This window comes from Astatotilapia calliptera, chromosome 12, assembly GCF_900246225.1.
Source record: "Astatotilapia calliptera chromosome 12, fAstCal1.2, whole genome shotgun sequence".
Lineage (NCBI taxonomy): Eukaryota > Metazoa > Chordata > Actinopteri > Cichliformes > Cichlidae > Astatotilapia > Astatotilapia calliptera.
This window is the reverse complement of record NC_039313.1, coordinates 26,118,796-26,134,604: the sequence shown is the minus strand read 5'-3', so window position 1 is coordinate 26,134,604 and position 15,809 is coordinate 26,118,796. Positions and strand designations below refer to the sequence as shown.

Sequence of the window (15,809 nt, the reverse complement as noted above, 5' to 3'; positions counted from 1 at the left end):
TTTGCCAATTGGTATGAGGTGTTTGTGCTGATATGCTTTGGTTTTTGCCAAACGTCTCGCTGGGCATTTTGCCCAAACAACTCCACTTTTATCTTATCTATCTAAAGGATACTGTTCCAGAAGTCTTATGATTAGTTTGCAGCTTTGCAAACCAAAGACAAGCCGCCATGATTTTTTTTTCTTTTTTTTTTTTAAGAGAAGAGGCTTTCTCCTGGCAGTCCTTCCAAAAAGACATACAGCATTTTTCTAATTGTGTTATCATGAACTTTAACATTTAGCATGCTAACTGAAGCCCATGGATTTGTAGCTCTTGGGGTTTCAAACTGTGAGTAGCTAACAAATGTAGTTTGCTAACAAGGAGCTAAAATTACCTTCTGTACAGCTAACAAGATACTGAGTGCTCAGTCATTCTCTGTTACAAAAATAATCTAATTTGTTTAATGATATAAAACCAATTTTTTAGGGCTTTAGTTTTCACTGGTGTTCTGTGGCGAGACCCTCCTCTACTGTCCCCTCTACTATGCTTTTATTGTTCAAAGAAACCCTGAGACACTTACGGCCATTGGCGTAGTTGAGATCACTTCCTTGGAGATTCTAGGTGTTGTTTTAGAAACCATGTCCCAAGCTAGAAAAGACAATACAAAGGGTTGAAACAGGACACGGTATAGCTTAGCATCACTCCTCTCTTTAATCATGGTTTAGTCTAGCCTTGCCTTTTTGTGACTTTTTTTTAGGTCCTTTGTTGAATGCAGCTGGGTCAGGCTGCAGTAGTGTGGCTGGATTTTATCACCTTCAAGCTTACAGTGTGAGTGTAATGCCCGGTCATGAGAGGAGGTATTTTACAGCCTCCGCAAAAGTGGGATACTCCACCACATAATAGTCTGCCACTAATTTCTGTACCGGGCTCAAACACATTTTATATATTTGCTGTCATTTAATAAAAACAGCTCTAAGCCACTACCAGAAAAACACCATATATGGATGTACATTAGACATATTAGTCAGCTCTTCTTTAGTTCAATACAGCATTTTATATGCATGTTCTGCAGAGGTAAAAATATTTCTCTGTAACCACAACAGTCAGGCTCTTCTTGTCGGGTAATAAAGAAATCAAGACTCTCTGGCTTTATCGTGACCACAAAATAATTCTCTGTAGCAGTCTTTATATATCAACACCATACACAAGAGGAGTTCAACTTTACTGATCGGTAAGACTTATCTGCAACCAAAAATGCTTTAACCGCTCAGCTAAAAAGGTACATTTCATTAAGTGTCGAATATTTTTCAGATTAAAATGAAATTTTCTAATATCTTATATTAGAAAATATAATCATAACTATATACTGTAATATAGTTATTATTAATCTCTTGCTCTCTTCCACAGAAAGTCTATCCTGTCTTCCTCCCCTCATCCCCAGCTGATTCTGCTAGAGGTTTCTTCCCGTTAAAAGGGAGGTTTTCCTTCCCAATGTTGCCAAAGCTCATTGTTGTGGTTTTCTCTGTTTTCATATTGTAAGTTTTTACCTTACAATATAAAGCGCCACAAAGCAGAATGTTCATTTTTTTCTACATTCTCATAAATGCCATTTTGTGTCCTTTTATGGCTCTCTACTGAACAAAAACAGAAAAGCTTCTGGGTGTTTTGTCCTAGCGTGTTGTAACTTGTCACATTATATTAAAATGATTGGCCCCTGCATCTCAACTCAGGTCTTTGCACTCTTATAAATACTTATAAGGCAAAACTATGGAAGCCATGGCACTTGAAGGTCATGAAAATGGTTTCTGCAAGAAGAGCCATTTGACAGTGAGGCAGGCTATATTTGCATGGTTTGATGTGCTTCTGTTAAGCATGAATTCTGTGGATGGAATGTAGCATGGATAAAGACGGAAATTGCTTTTTAACCCATGATTTCCTCAGAGAAAAGCCAAAAGGGAGGAAGCATTTTAATAAATCAGCATCTTCAAAAATGTCAGGAGGTTTTTTTTAATAGTAGACAGGTCCTACCTATAGTTGCATTGTAGTAGAGTGAGATGTTCTCAGGTGAAAGGGCCCTTTCCCAGATGACGAATTCATCAAAGGCTCCTGTTACATAGTGACTATATCCCTTATTGTTGGCAGTTCCAATGACGAGGTCAGGGTAGGGGTCTCCATAGGTTTCCTCTGAGATGCTTCCGTTTTTGTTCTCAGCAGTTAGGGTCGCATTGATGTAGACCTTCAGGCCATCTTTCTTAGTCCATGTAAAGAGGATGTGGGTCCAGTATGGCCCTAATAACGTAAACATAAAATGAAAGAAACGCTCAATTGTTGAAGAATTGAATCCACCCCTCCCTGAGTCTGATTCTGCCAGAACTTTCTTCCTGTTTAAAGGAAGTTTTTTCTTTCCCATTGTTGCCAAGTGCTTGCTCACAGGGGATTACCTGATTGTTGGGATTTCTTTATAATGTTTTAGGTATTGTAGCTTTTCATGTGTGAATACGTTTAGCGGGAAAATACACTGAGTGTGTGGTGTTGCAAATGTTTTCAGTCATTGGTCGCCTTTTTAAAGCGACTGATATTGCAGACACCATGTTTCATGCTTGGTTTAACCCAGAAAGTAAACGATGACGTGTTCTCAATGCACAGTAGCTTTCATCAAATGAAACTCACACTGATATTTGCTGGTTCTAGCTTTTTAAATTTAATATTTGTTTTTTAAATTGTGTCTTTTTGCCCGTCTCCCTCCCCTCATCCCAAACCAGTCACAGCAGATAGCTGTCCCTCATTGCACCTGGTTCTGCTCAAGCTTTCTTCCTGTTAAAAGGGAGTTTTTCATTCCCGCTGTCACCAGGTGCTTTGCAAATTTGAACTCATGGATGCATCGGAGAGCAGCCAGGGATCGACCCGCAAGCCTTCCAGATTGTAGGTGACCTGTTCTACTACCCGAGAATATAAAAACAATATTGGCTTGAACTGAATAGAATTTGTGTGTGTCTTAAACACAAGTTCCTAGCCGTGCTAACAGCTATGTGAGGCTGAACATAGATACATGGCTTTTGTGAGATAGCCTATTAAGTTCAGAAAGATGCTGGGTTAGTTTAGCAAGAATAGTTAGAATAGCAAGAACACTACACAATTTTACATTTTGACCAGCTGATGGCGCTGTCTTAAGCGAAGAACCAAAACTCAACTAACATTAAGCGCCTTGAGGGGACTGTTGTTGTGATTTGGCACTTTATAAATAAAGCAGAACTGAATTGAATTAACTCTGTCAACTAAAATGTTTGATTTTTCCATTAATTAATCGAGCTTAATCTTTTGACTGATTTAGTAATTTATTACTCCTTCAGTTCCAGATGCTAGATTTTATGGTTTGCACAAACCAAAAACTCCAGCCAATATTTACAATGAATTGTGCATCACAAGAACAGAGAAATTAATAAACAATAGAGAAGTCCCAAAAGACAATGCCTTCCCCGTCACACATGCCAGACAGCCAAAACCACCAAAACACATGTCATTTGTGGTTGCAATATAAGCAGTACTGGATGTACCAAAGACCAAGCTCAGCTTGCAAGTCTCTCATTCACTTCTAAATGTACATTTTTATATTATTAACTTTCACCTTACAATCACACACTGGGTCACACAGGCCCTCGAGTCTTACTCATTCACCCACAAAAACCTTTTCTCCCAAATCAGAAGAAAGAGAAGTGACATATTTTGACATTATGTCCCCAAGGCTCAACATGTCATTGTATGAGAACCAGATGACGTTTGGATCTTTATAACCGAACACTAGCATCAAAATTGAGTTACGACCAAGACCTTGAGTAACTGCAGGAAAAACAAGGATGACACAAGTCATTTGAGAAGAGAATAGCGATTGGTAAAAGTTTCACGTAATGTTGAATCTCACATGGTTTATTTCATTTTGTCAACTGTTTACAGTATCAGCCCATCTCATGAAAAAAAAGAAAAGAAAGTAATTTCATTTTCAGAAATTAATTCAAAATATTGGTCACACTCTGACTTTTATTGTGTTTCATATCTCATCTAACTTGACACCAAAACTAAACACCGAACATTATTTTGCACATGTTGTCTGCCATCTCCAAAAAATTGTATGTTTAGTGCTACAGCAAAAGATTTGAGAAATCTACCCCCATCTTTGTCAAATCAACTGTCCGTAGTTACATCTGGTCTCAGTTAACAAAGTCATGAATGCAATTATATAACCATTAGTTTATGGTGTGTTCAAGACCAAAATAGATTCCTTGTGGGAAATGTAACTATGTGAAAGGAAATGTATTAAGCGTACCTGGAACGTCGATGTTGGCCCGCCATCTGTGCTTGTTGCTACGAGTGTAAAACTCCACATATCCTCCTAAAGGGTTTGTGTAGACTGAGAAGCCATTGGAGATAACTTTTCCTCCAGAAGCGACAGCAAAGCGGGAGGCTGACTCGTGGTTTTTCCAAAAAAAGGAGAAGGTAATGCCTAGAGGATGATGAAAACCCAGCAGCCGTCAGTACAGGAACTGAACAGTTTTACAAGCTAAACGATAACTTGTTCAATTATAGATTAAGTGCAGTGCACTCACCCTCAGGACCACATAAATTAGGGTCACTAATGCACGTGTTCTGGTAGTTTCCAAAGTGAAGAAAGGTGCCACCGTTATCTCCATTCAGAAAGATGCCCTTGTTGACCATTCCTTCAACAATGTCTGGGAAAAGCACAATTTAGAGGAAAAATTTCATTTAAAAACAGGAAGGTGTTGTAACCGTTTAAGTGACTTTATAGTCATCTAACCACACGCTGTTTTGCATGATGAACATAAAGATTTTGCAGCTTTACTTGCATCTCATGTCAGAAGCCAGTCAATAAGTCTCCTACTTGACTTCAGGTTTATTTAATGTTAAAGAACAATCCCTTATCATCAACATACCAAGAAGTCCTCATTTCAGTCTGCAAGAACCGAAGACTGAATGGGGAGAAAAGTGTGGAGGGCTCAGCTCAACCGTGTGGCAATACAGAGGGAACAACAGAAGGCAGTGGGTGATGCACAAATGATTTTCAGTGAGAGGAAAAGTGATGGATCCTCACCTAGTATTGCAGAAATGTTAGTGTAGGCAGAGTCATTGTACACATAGGAAGAATTATGGGAAGAAGGGAGCACAGTGTGGTTGTGGATTCTGATAGCTGGACAAAAACAACAGAGACAAAAAAAAAGTGATTCACACCAATACGGACAAAAAAACAGAAGACAGAACAGTGAAAGGAAAGCAATGGGAGGGACGTGATGCACAGGTATGAGACAGAGTGATGGTGACCAGCGTGCGAGGTGGCAGTGGTCAAAGAAAACTCAGTGTGACTTCACACATCATGCCCAAGTCTATACCCGATCCCTCTTTAACTTTAATCTTTCACTGAATGAGGAATCTACAACACTGCTGCAAATGATATTTAATTAAAAATTAGGCAAATGTCATCTCCAAACTATAGATTTTTGTAAACGATGTACTGCAGCATTTTTAAATCCTATTTTTTTTTAATTGACTGTAATTTCACTCATAAATCTGGCATTAAAATCAAAATCATATAGCTTTGGCTGGAAGATGGGTGGTAAAAATACATTTAAATCGAACAGGTGTTTTCATATTCACATACTTATGTTGCTTCCGTTAATATAACCTGATCTGTTTCCATTATGATCCCACAGTTCATGGATTCCTTCCACTGCATCCAGCGGCCAGTAATGCGAGGCCGTGTCCAATACCTCCAGGCCTGGATGGACAAGTCAAGCATAAACAGGCATCCAGAAAGGGCTTTTCATCCAATCAAGCACTGCCTCATTAATCAGAATTTATTTTCCCAGAACTACATTTTGGGTTTGGGGTGGATTAAAAAGACAGTGATGATAATAATGATGCAAACAACTGGAAAAAAGTTGTTTATGAAGCAGACTATTTTGATTAAGCAGAAGAAGTAAACAAAGCAATAACATCCTCTGGCATGGAAATTAGCAGATGGTAAAACAGGATCTTACAAATTATTTCTTTCTTTCTTTTTTCATTTTTAATCTAGCAACTGGAAACACAGGAAAATTGTCAGTCCAGAAATGTCTTACTACCTGGATGCTTCTGAGCTTGCGCCACTTGAGCATAAACCTGTTAAGAAATTAAAAATAACTTATAAAGTCTGCAGTGCACAGTTCGTTCTGCTACATGAGAGGAATTGCTAGGCATTTTCATCATGATGTGCCTTTTTTAAGTTTACCTTAATAAAGGAGACAAAAGCTGTAAAAATGCGAATCCGCAAACAAAATGCCATAGTCTCTGCAAAATATAACATTAAATCTCTGAAACAACTTAATTCCACGGGTGAAGATGAATCCAATAAGCACCGCTCATTGTACCAATAGAATAAAAATAAAACTTCGGATCAGTCCATTTGTCCAAGGTTAGAAATACCCAAAGAAAATAAATAGAAGCACTGACTCAATAAAGCATTCAATTTAGAGTTGTGGCATGAGGCCGAAAAACTTCAGAAGTTGTCCTTTCATGATAAAAACTGAAGCCCAACTCCAGAAAATTGTAATCCTTAATATTTATCCGAAAATTTAAAAAGCCGTTTTCTTAGAATTTCTCTGCCTGCATCTGGGAGCCTCAAGGAGTACAGGAGCTCCGCTGAGCTGTGCTGGGCTGCTGCTGGACTGAACGTGGGAATTGCAAAACGTGAAGTCATTTTCTTTGGATCTTCTAAGAAGGGGCGGTAAAGTTTGTGCGTAAAAGGCGTTACTTGTGCGTAATTGGAGATTGCACGGGGAGTGAGATCAGGGTGTGCACCGTGTGATCCACAGATGCACATCTGAGTTTGTATTCAAAATATTTGTAAATAGCATACGATTTTAAAGACGTTTCGAGCAAGCTTCTTCCGACAACTGGTGGAGAGTCGCGTTGTCTAGCTTTTTTCTTTCTTTTCAAGCTCTGAAGACTACAATAACCTGGATGACTGAGTAGCTACACAAACAGCATGCAAAACCTTTCTAGGAATAATAGGAATACGCTGAGTGCTATCTGCGAAGTTGCACAGATATGCCTAGATATGTGGGAAAGGAGCAGAAACCCCTTTTAAAAACAAATTGAGTTACAGTTAAACAACACACACACACACACACACACACACACACACACACACACACACACACACACACACACACACACACACACACACACACTAAAGTATGAAAGTTCTGTAAATAAGATCAGTATTAAAGAAGAACTCAAAGCACTCCAAGTGGAAACATAAAACAAGACCTATGTTGTTGTCAGATGAGAAGTGGGCCCTTGTTTGACTTTTGGCTCGGTAATTTCGGTTTGTGAAATGCGTAATGAGAGTTGGGCATTTAGAGTTTGGATGACATCCACATATGGGGAAGTCATCAGGAGTCCCGTCGAAGGCTCCAAAAGTCGATTTACGCGGGTAAACAGCGCCACTGTGTGGCCAGGTGAATAATAGCTTAGCGGCCATCCAGCAGCGCTTATATATTATTTATAAAAAACCTTTTCATGTAACCGCAAACTGTTGTTGCTGTCTAAAACAAATTAAATAAAGAAAACAAATTGATATTAAAAAAATCGATTTACAATAAACTCAGAAATGCCACAAAAGATTAAAGTCTGACAATGGTACCTCAAATAGTTTCAGATTTGTGTAATAGTTCTACCAAGTTCAGCCCTTTTGAAATATGATTGCAGCCATTTAGTTTATTTATCATAAAGTTCAAATGCGATTAAGGGAGGACCAGATTCTCCATCAACGTCATCTGAGAGAGAGAGAGAGAGACCTCACAGAGAGGGACAGAGAGAGAGAGAGAGAGAGAGAGAGGCGTATCCCGGGGAGAGGGATATTACTGTGGATCTATTACGGATCCGATGCACTTGTTGAGCGGGGAATATCGGCAGAGTTGAAACAGGAACAGCCCCTTCTGGGTTTATTTCTGAGTTGTGTCTTGGACCCAGTTTTGATCAAACAAAGCTCGACCTGTGGCACTGACTTCCTATTTCTGCGACTGTCATCTCACAACCTCGTGGGCCTGGATCTCAGAGATTAAACTAAATCTATTTTTATTAGCCACCTGGACCCGACTGCGCGGCAATGTTCCTCTCCACATGGAGATGTACAGGATAGAGCCAGCATATGCTTTACAACTAGCTGAGCGGGAGACGAGCTGACCGGTGTGATGAAGGATCGACTGGCTGAACTGACCGCTGTAAGTGTTTTTGTTTTAGCTTCAACTTCGTGGATCGTGACATGAAATAGCCTGGCGGCATTAAAAAAAAAGGTCACTCAAACACATTTTCATCCTCGTAGGCCGCTTCACAAACAGAAGAGGATGTTGCAGTTACAGTTAACCAAGATGGATTCATGGATAGCTTTTTCAGAAGGGTGTGTACTACTGTGACTTCCAGAATGTGTATTAAGACTAAAAGCAATAATAATTGAGGACACTGATGGATTCTTTGCTTATTTATCGGCTGGTGTAGGTGGAAGAAGTCAGAGGAGTCATCGATAAGATCTCCATACAAGTGGAAGAAGTGAGGAAGATCCACAGCATGATCCTGTCGGCACCCAACACAGATGACAGTAAGTGTGGGTCGTTTAGGATGTTAACATCCTTTAGGTTTTTTTTATTGCTTTATTTTTAGAAATGCATGGATGGAAGTAGTCTTTTTGGGCACAGAGTCAACGTGCTTCAGATGTCTTCCTTCCTTAGTTGCGATGAATGGCCGGCAGACCGGAAACCTGTGAAGGAAGTAGCACTCAAATTTGCATCAAACCTGACAAACTACTGTGAGATTCAGGACTTAATCAGGGATTTAAACATGCTGTTTTACTAAAAAAGAATTTCTACAAATTCCAAATGGTTTTAAATTATGACTGATCCTTTAATTAGATCCGAATCAGTGTCTAGCCTTCTTTACTGTGTGAGTGGAAAATCTGGTCACAGGATAACTCAGTTTACTTTGCCATGGAATCAGTTAATGTAGTTCATAACAGTGTCCATGACATGGAAATTGTCCTTTATTTTGTAACCTCTCCATTATTGCCTCGGGGTCGTTGCCAAGTGACCAGCTGAAATCAGAGCAGATCAAATATTTGGATTACCTGGATGACGACTTTTCTTCTAAACAAACTCAAATCTAACACATCTCCTGTTTGTGTGCGAAGGGACAAAGGATCAGCTGGCTGCACTCACCAATGATATCAAAGGGAATGCCAATGTGGTGCGAACCAAACTAAAATGTGAGTTCAGCTGTCGTCCACATTTCTTTCATGTGTTTCAAATTGTGTAACAATGTCATTTTTACTTTTTTTTTCACAGCCATTGAGCTGAGCATGCCCAAAGACGATGCTGCTAACAGGGCCTCCGTAGACTTCAGGATCCAGAAAACACAGGTCACGATCTCCTCACACACGCACACTTATCACATACCTGATCACACGACGACCCAAGCACTACTCTGTCAGCTGTATGCAGAACTTCATACAGATAAAAGCTGTTTTGTTTTTATTATAAATAAATCCAGACAAAATAACTTCTGACTATCCAGCTCTCAGCTTTACTTCTGTATTTTGTTGATGGTATATTTCTCTAGTTTAAGAGCAAAAACTGTATCATAACCTTCCAACACTTCCAACGTGTACTTTGTATCTTGTACTTCTGAATTATAAGGTATTAAGTCTTAAAACTTTGCAGGGTGACATGATGGTCCAGCTGTTAACCGTGTTGCCTCACAGCAAGAGAGAGCTGGATTTAAATCCGGTCTGGGTACTCTGGCCTCCCACAGTCCAAAGAAATGCACTGGGTTAGATGGACTGTTTCTAAATGGGCTGCAGGTGTGAACATAAGGGTGAATGGTTTTCACTATATGTGTTACCTCTGTGGCAGATTACTCTGCCGCTCCCCTTAAAACAGCTGGGATAGGCAACCCTGAGCTGGATAAGCAGAAGTCTGGAAAGCCTGCAGCACATTATCACTTTGTGTCCCTGTGTTTTGACTTGTCCTCAGCACACTGTGCTCTCCAGGAAGTTTGTGGAGGTCATGACCCAGTACAACGAGACTCAAGTGTCCTTTAGGGAAAGAAGCAAAGGAAGAATCCAGAGACAGCTGGAGATAAGTGAGTGACAAATAATTGTACTCCTGTATCTGAATAAGCCCAGGAATAATGGGCTACATTAACTACCAATGGAAGACCATACAGGACTTGAAATTAATTACACTTTCAATTCTTTTGACAAATTTAAAAAAGTAGTGCTAAAAGGGCGACAAAAGAAGTAAAACCCTCAAGCTGTGTTAGGGCAGGATCCAGGAAACAGACCGCACCAGCTTCCTCTCTGCTTCTCTGGACACCAGCCTTAGTGCTGATAAACAGAGAAGAGCAATAGTATAGGGTTTCTGCAACGCCCAGACAATAAATTTCCAGTGTTTTGGAAAGAAATGTACTAAAAATGGTTCCCGTATTAGCAACATATAACGTAGTCTCATTAACAAATATTCTATATCAGATAGAAATGATTGTTTAGGTACAATAAGATTCATATTTGTTATAACTCCAGATTTGTAATTTGCTTTCTGCTTATTGTGTTAAGTCCTCGCTGTTCAGTATCCCTGTAACAAACAGGCAGATCCATTGTATTAAGTATATGTGAGTAACAATAGTGAAAAGCAAAAAATAAAAAAGGGTTGACTCCCAGAGCCAGTCCCTGCGGCCGGCATTAATGAGAGGCTCTAGTTCTGCAGACGGGCGAGCCTGATACTGGAGACGCCTCTCTGTGTTTGCGTTGCCCGGGATACGAGCAGAGCACTCAGCGGCCTGTGCAACAGTAGTTCACCTGTCTTTGACCAGACTCAGTTTGTGCTGTCGCCAAACACCAATAACTGACACCGTTCACAAGTAAAAGCCTTGATGTGTAGCGATGAGCTGAGCGCGTGGTGTGTTTTGCTTTGAGTGTCTCTCTGAGGAACAGCCACCGATAAAGGTGTGCGATATACAGTAAGCACCTGCACAGCGGTCTCTCTCTCTCCAGGGAGAGTACTTTACAACAGGAGGCATGGTTGCTGTAAAAGAAAGCCCTCTGTTTGTAGAGATTGTTTCAGGAGCTTTGGGGGGGGGGTTTGTAGATTTCGGTACCTCTTATGCAACCCTTTGGCATGAATCCACTGACAGCTGCAGCAGGCAGAGATGGGGCAAAAGAAATAAAATATATTCAGAGGGATTCTTCCTCAGTTCCATAATGACATCAAATGAAGGCATATTACTTTCATGGGTGGGAGCAAATACACATGGTCCAAAACAGTCACTTTTGTTAGGAGTGCCAAAACTTATGAATCAAATAAAACTGCCAGACAATTTTGAATTCTTTGTTTATTTGTTTAATTCTAGCTGGAAGAGTGACCACCAATGAAGAACTAGAAGACATGTTAGAAAGTGGAAATCCATCCATCTTCACCTCTGATGTACGGTTTCTCCAGCATTAATGTGCTTGCTTGGTAAAATGCCACGACTGCCATCTAGTGGCTGATGAGTAAATCTTTTTTGCAGTTGGGGTTGTGTGCCGATGGGGTGGTTTTGGATGGATTTTTGAAGGTATTAAATCTTTCTCCCTCAGATCATTTCTGATTCCCAAATCACACGGCAAGCCGTGAACGAGATAGAGTCACGACACCAGGACATCATGCGCTTGGAGACGAGCATCAGGGAGCTCCATGCGATGTTCATGGACATGGCAATGCTGGTAGAAACTCAGGTAAGAGCCTCATCTGAGTGGAAACTTTCACAAGCAGATCTGTTGATTTTTCTTTTAAAACTTGTTTCTAATATTGTCTACTAGGTATATTAGAATGGAGCTCATAGCACAAATACCAGTATCAAATCAGAGGTGTAAAACATAAGGCTTGTGGCCACTAAGACTTGTCCAGCAAGGAGGTGTACCCCCCCAAACTGTCATTCACTATTTACAAAATTAAAGGACATAAAGTTCCTGTTTTTCCACTACTATAGAAATTACTGCTTAAGATCAAAGTGGCCTGTATGTGATCCAGGATGTGAAATAGGTTTGACATCCCGGCCATAAATAAAAGCATCTGCATTCATTTACAGGGGGATATGGTTAACAACATTGAGAAGAACGTCTCTAATGCAGCTGAATACATTTGTCGTGCAAAGGAAGAGACCAAAAAAGCAGTCAGGTACCAGAAGAAATCCCGGAGGGTATGTGCTCCTTTCTGGTTCTTTCTTGATGCAATTTAAAAAATATAAATCTTTGTAAAGGTAAATTTGATATAAGATCGTGGTCTAAGCAGCATTTCTTTTCATTCATGAACTTTAAATAACACCGTCTTCCTCTTCACTTGCCAGAAATACATTATTCTTGCCTTTGCTCTGTTGATCCTGCTTGCTGTTATTGCACTAATTGTCGGCCTGTCTGTCGGACTAACCAAACCCCCTGCATGAGACCTGCTGTGAGGTAACAACACTTCCACACCCACAACTTCCTTTTCTTGAGCCAAACATCCATCTCTTAATTTATGAATCTATTTTATATATTATGTTCATCTGCCGAATGCTTCACTGGATCTGCGGTTTCTCATATGCAGCCAGTTCCTCTGACTACTCCTTTCTCCTGTTTTGACAGAAGCTTCTCTACCTTGCCATGTGTGGAGGTTTCATACTTTTACTCATCATAATAGTCGGAGTCTTTGAGTAATGAATTCCATCGTGTGCAGTTCCACAGCAGTCAGAAGTGATGAAACTTTTACAAACTTCATAATAGGACTGTCAGCCTCTACCCAGCAGGACGGATGTCTTGAGCAGAACTTTTCCCCTATTATTGTTATTATTTTTAAAAAAAACAATGACTCCTGATAACAACCAATTGACAGCTGATATTTGGAATTGATACATTTTTACGGTAAAAGAAAGTTTTAATGTTTACATCACTTCACTACATATGAAAAAAGCAGATCTGGCATATTTACATGATGGACACAAGTGTTGGTGTTAATTAATACCTTTTCTTAATTAAAAGAAAAAATAATCAAAGCCTAAAGCTTAGCAGCAGATGTGTATATAGATATAGATCTGTTTGTCTCATCTTCCCAGTACCCCTGCTATTCTTCAATGTTTTTTTATTTTATTTTAATTTTTCGCTTTTTTAGCAATTTAATCACTCACTAAAGACAACATCTTAAAGTATTAATTGTTACTGTTTTATGGCAGTTAGGGCGTGTCTGTCCAATTAGAAGCATGAATTCCTTCTCGTGGTCAGCAGAGTCCAGTGCAACAGATCTTGGTGGGGAAAATATTCCTCGGCTCCTTAACACTTTCCTTTGGAGTTAATGGCCTCAGTTGCCAGTTTCATGCCTTAGTGAAAACATGGTGCTTATATTTGATGATAAAGAGACAAAATATATTTTTAAAATTTAAGTTGGGATAAAATGTAAAAATAAAAGCAGAATGTAATTATTCAAAAGCAAATCCTCATATTTCATTACTATAGAACACAGAAAACATATCAAATGTTTAAGCTGAAAAAAATTTATGAAACAATAAAGCATTCTTTATTCTGAAATTGTTCCATAATTGGTCTTGCAAATTGGTGAGCCTGAAATTACTCTGAAATTTGTTCCTATTTTTGATGAGTTTTAAGGATGAAGACTGAATTCAATAAAACTGGAATAGAGGTGGGCATACTTGTCATAACAGAAGTAGGTTGTAAGATTGTGGGATGTACCACTTCAAGGATATCTGCTATTCTACCTTCAAAACACAGCTCATCTAGCTACTGGTCAGCTCCAGTCTGTGTGTACTTTACTGTGCCAGAATAGCCTTTAGTTTTGATTGTTTGTTATATGCATGTAACTAATCGGATGTGATTGGGACATTGCTCTAGGTCACAGAGTAGTGGTCCAGCAGTAGTCTGTTTTGTGTGGTTCTAAAGTTTCAAGGTTTATATTTTCACTGCAAAAATATATCAATTCTTCTTAACTGTAAAACATCATAATTGCTATCAGCCCTGAACAAAGACGCAACAGTCAACACACAGAACCAGTTACAATAGACACAACAACATCGGCCTTTGTGTTATGCTGAAGTAGAGCACGTCTGTTCAATACAGCAGATTACTGTTGTTCTATGTTGCTGTTAAATAGATTTTTTTGTGCTGAAGAAACAGTTTGACATTTTGGGAAATGATTTGGGTGCTTGTTGAGGGTTCGATTAAAGGATTAAGTATAACTTGCATGTTTAAAGTAATAAACATGCCATAGACACTTTTTTTTTAACCCAGGCTAGGATAGCTGCTGGCTGCTGCTTCACATTAAACACAGACACGAGAGCATATCATTCTTTTATCATAATTTAATAAAGCTACAACAACTGCCCAGACAGTGGTGCACTGGTTAGCACTGTTGCCTTGCAGAAAGAAGGTCCTGGGTTCAGGTCTACCAGCTAGCTGGGGCCTTTCTGTGTGGAGTTCACATGTTATCTCTAGGTACTCCCACAGACACACGTGGGGTTTGTTTAACTGACTGTAGATGAATGGCTGTCTCTCTCCAAGTGCTAGTTTGGCACCATGTCCCAGCTGTGTACCCTGAATTGGGTAAGCTGATGCATGTCACAATTTTATCAAACTGCTGCTTTAGTGTCAAAACATGTGACCAGCTCACTTCTCTGTACACTGACGGCATACTTTGTGTTTACATGTTCAAGTATGTGCTTTATCCTTTTCACCTGTTGTGTATATATAATGTTATTTGTGTGATGTGAATGTTAAACTACTACAGCTCAGGAGACCTTTAGGAATTTCATGTAGTAACATAGAATCCACTGTTATACTGTAAATGTGCCTTCTTGACATTTTAATATGAAACCTTAACCTTAAGTGCATTTGTCACAGCTACTGAGTGTGATGACTGAAATACTGCTGTGAAAAGAGTCATGCAGTAATGTAAGACTCTTGGAAGAATATTTCAGGAACACACATTTTTATTTTGATACCTTTTTGTTTTTTGCTTGATTTTTGTATTTTATACTGAAAAAACAGATATTAACTAATGCAATAAATAAAAAATCCAGAATGAAAAGTCCTGTCCTTGTTTATTTTCTTAAAAACTTCTTAGTTAAATATACAGGGGCTATCCAGATATTTAAAATAATAAATAAATAAAATCTCTGACTATTCAAGACAAAATTAGGGGTATTTTGCCTGCTCTAATAACACTTCAAACATTTGGAGGTTCAGTTTGTTTAAAAGAAGCGGAAAGAAACAGAGGCTGCTGTTTACTTCTGGCCTAATGAGTGCTTTGCACAAAGCACTTGTCTTCTGTGTAATCAACCAAACAAGATTAGTTAGGAAAGTGGAAGTGAGTCCCTGGAGGGCAAGGTCTTTTTTCCCTTTCCTCTCTTTTTCTCTCCTTTGACTTAGATCAAAGGCTCTTTCAGAGGTGTACTTTGAATGAAATATCACAGAATGTCCTTAAATATGAGCTCTGGGACTCCCCCCCCCCCCCAAGTATTCATCCTACATGTCAAATCAGGGGACATTAAGAGCTGTGATTTAACTTGGTCACAGCAGTTGGTTCAGATGAGTAATTTCTGTGGCAATATGTCGATGTTAAAGCATGGTGAGTGATAACAAAGTGTATTTTGTGCATTGACTAATTATTTGGGTTAGTGCCTTTTCAAATTTTGAATAATAGTTTACTGTTAGTCATTAGTGGGAAATCTCCCACGTTCCACAGAATAGATTGAGAATTGTAAGCAGCCA

The 15,809-nt window shown here is 39.3% G+C and overlaps 2 protein-coding genes across 8 annotated transcripts in view; one reads left to right on the top strand and one right to left on the bottom strand.

Moving 5' to 3' along the window:
- Nucleotides 1-6,691, bottom strand: part of adgrd1 (adhesion G protein-coupled receptor D1) — a 42,407-nt gene extending 35,716 nt beyond the window's left edge. For 2 of the 4 annotated variants that reach the window (XM_026188244.1, XM_026188245.1), the window contains exons 1-8: nt 6,255-6,691; nt 6,109-6,145; nt 5,646-5,762; nt 5,082-5,177; nt 4,579-4,701; nt 4,299-4,475; nt 2,006-2,266; nt 558-625 (exon numbers count right to left, since the gene is read on the bottom strand). In XM_026188244.1, the coding sequence (XP_026044029.1) occupies nt 558-625; nt 2,006-2,266; nt 4,299-4,475; nt 4,579-4,701; nt 5,082-5,177; nt 5,646-5,762; nt 6,109-6,145; nt 6,255-6,329 (954 nt within the window). In that variant the 5' untranslated portion in view covers nt 6,330-6,691. The remainder of the gene's footprint in view (nt 1-557; nt 626-2,005; nt 2,267-4,298; nt 4,476-4,578; nt 4,702-5,081; nt 5,178-5,645; nt 5,763-6,108; nt 6,146-6,254) is intronic. The other 2 variants (XM_026188246.1, XM_026188247.1) reach the window with 2 other exon arrangements.
- Nucleotides 6,692-7,906: 1,215 nt separating this feature from the next.
- On the top strand, nt 7,907-15,038 carry stx2b (syntaxin 2b). Of its 4 annotated transcripts, none has more exons than XM_026188430.1 (11): nt 7,907-8,250; nt 8,352-8,426; nt 8,525-8,624; nt 9,210-9,284; nt 9,364-9,437; nt 10,051-10,159; nt 11,426-11,499; nt 11,652-11,789; nt 12,143-12,253; nt 12,401-12,509; nt 12,678-12,739. In XM_026188430.1, the coding sequence occupies exons 1-10, from the start codon at nt 8,221-8,223 to the stop codon at nt 12,494-12,496; spliced, it is 882 nt and encodes a 293-aa protein (XP_026044215.1). In that variant the 5' UTR covers nt 7,907-8,220; the 3' UTR covers nt 12,497-12,509; nt 12,678-12,739. The 4 variants fall into 4 exon arrangements, with proteins under 4 accessions (XP_026044215.1, XP_026044216.1, XP_026044218.1 ...); XM_026188431.1 differs by having other exon boundaries at nt 12,681-12,716; XM_026188433.1 differs by lacking the exon at nt 12,401-12,509 and having other exon boundaries at nt 12,681-15,038.
- The last annotated feature ends 771 nt before the right edge of the window (nt 15,039-15,809 follow it).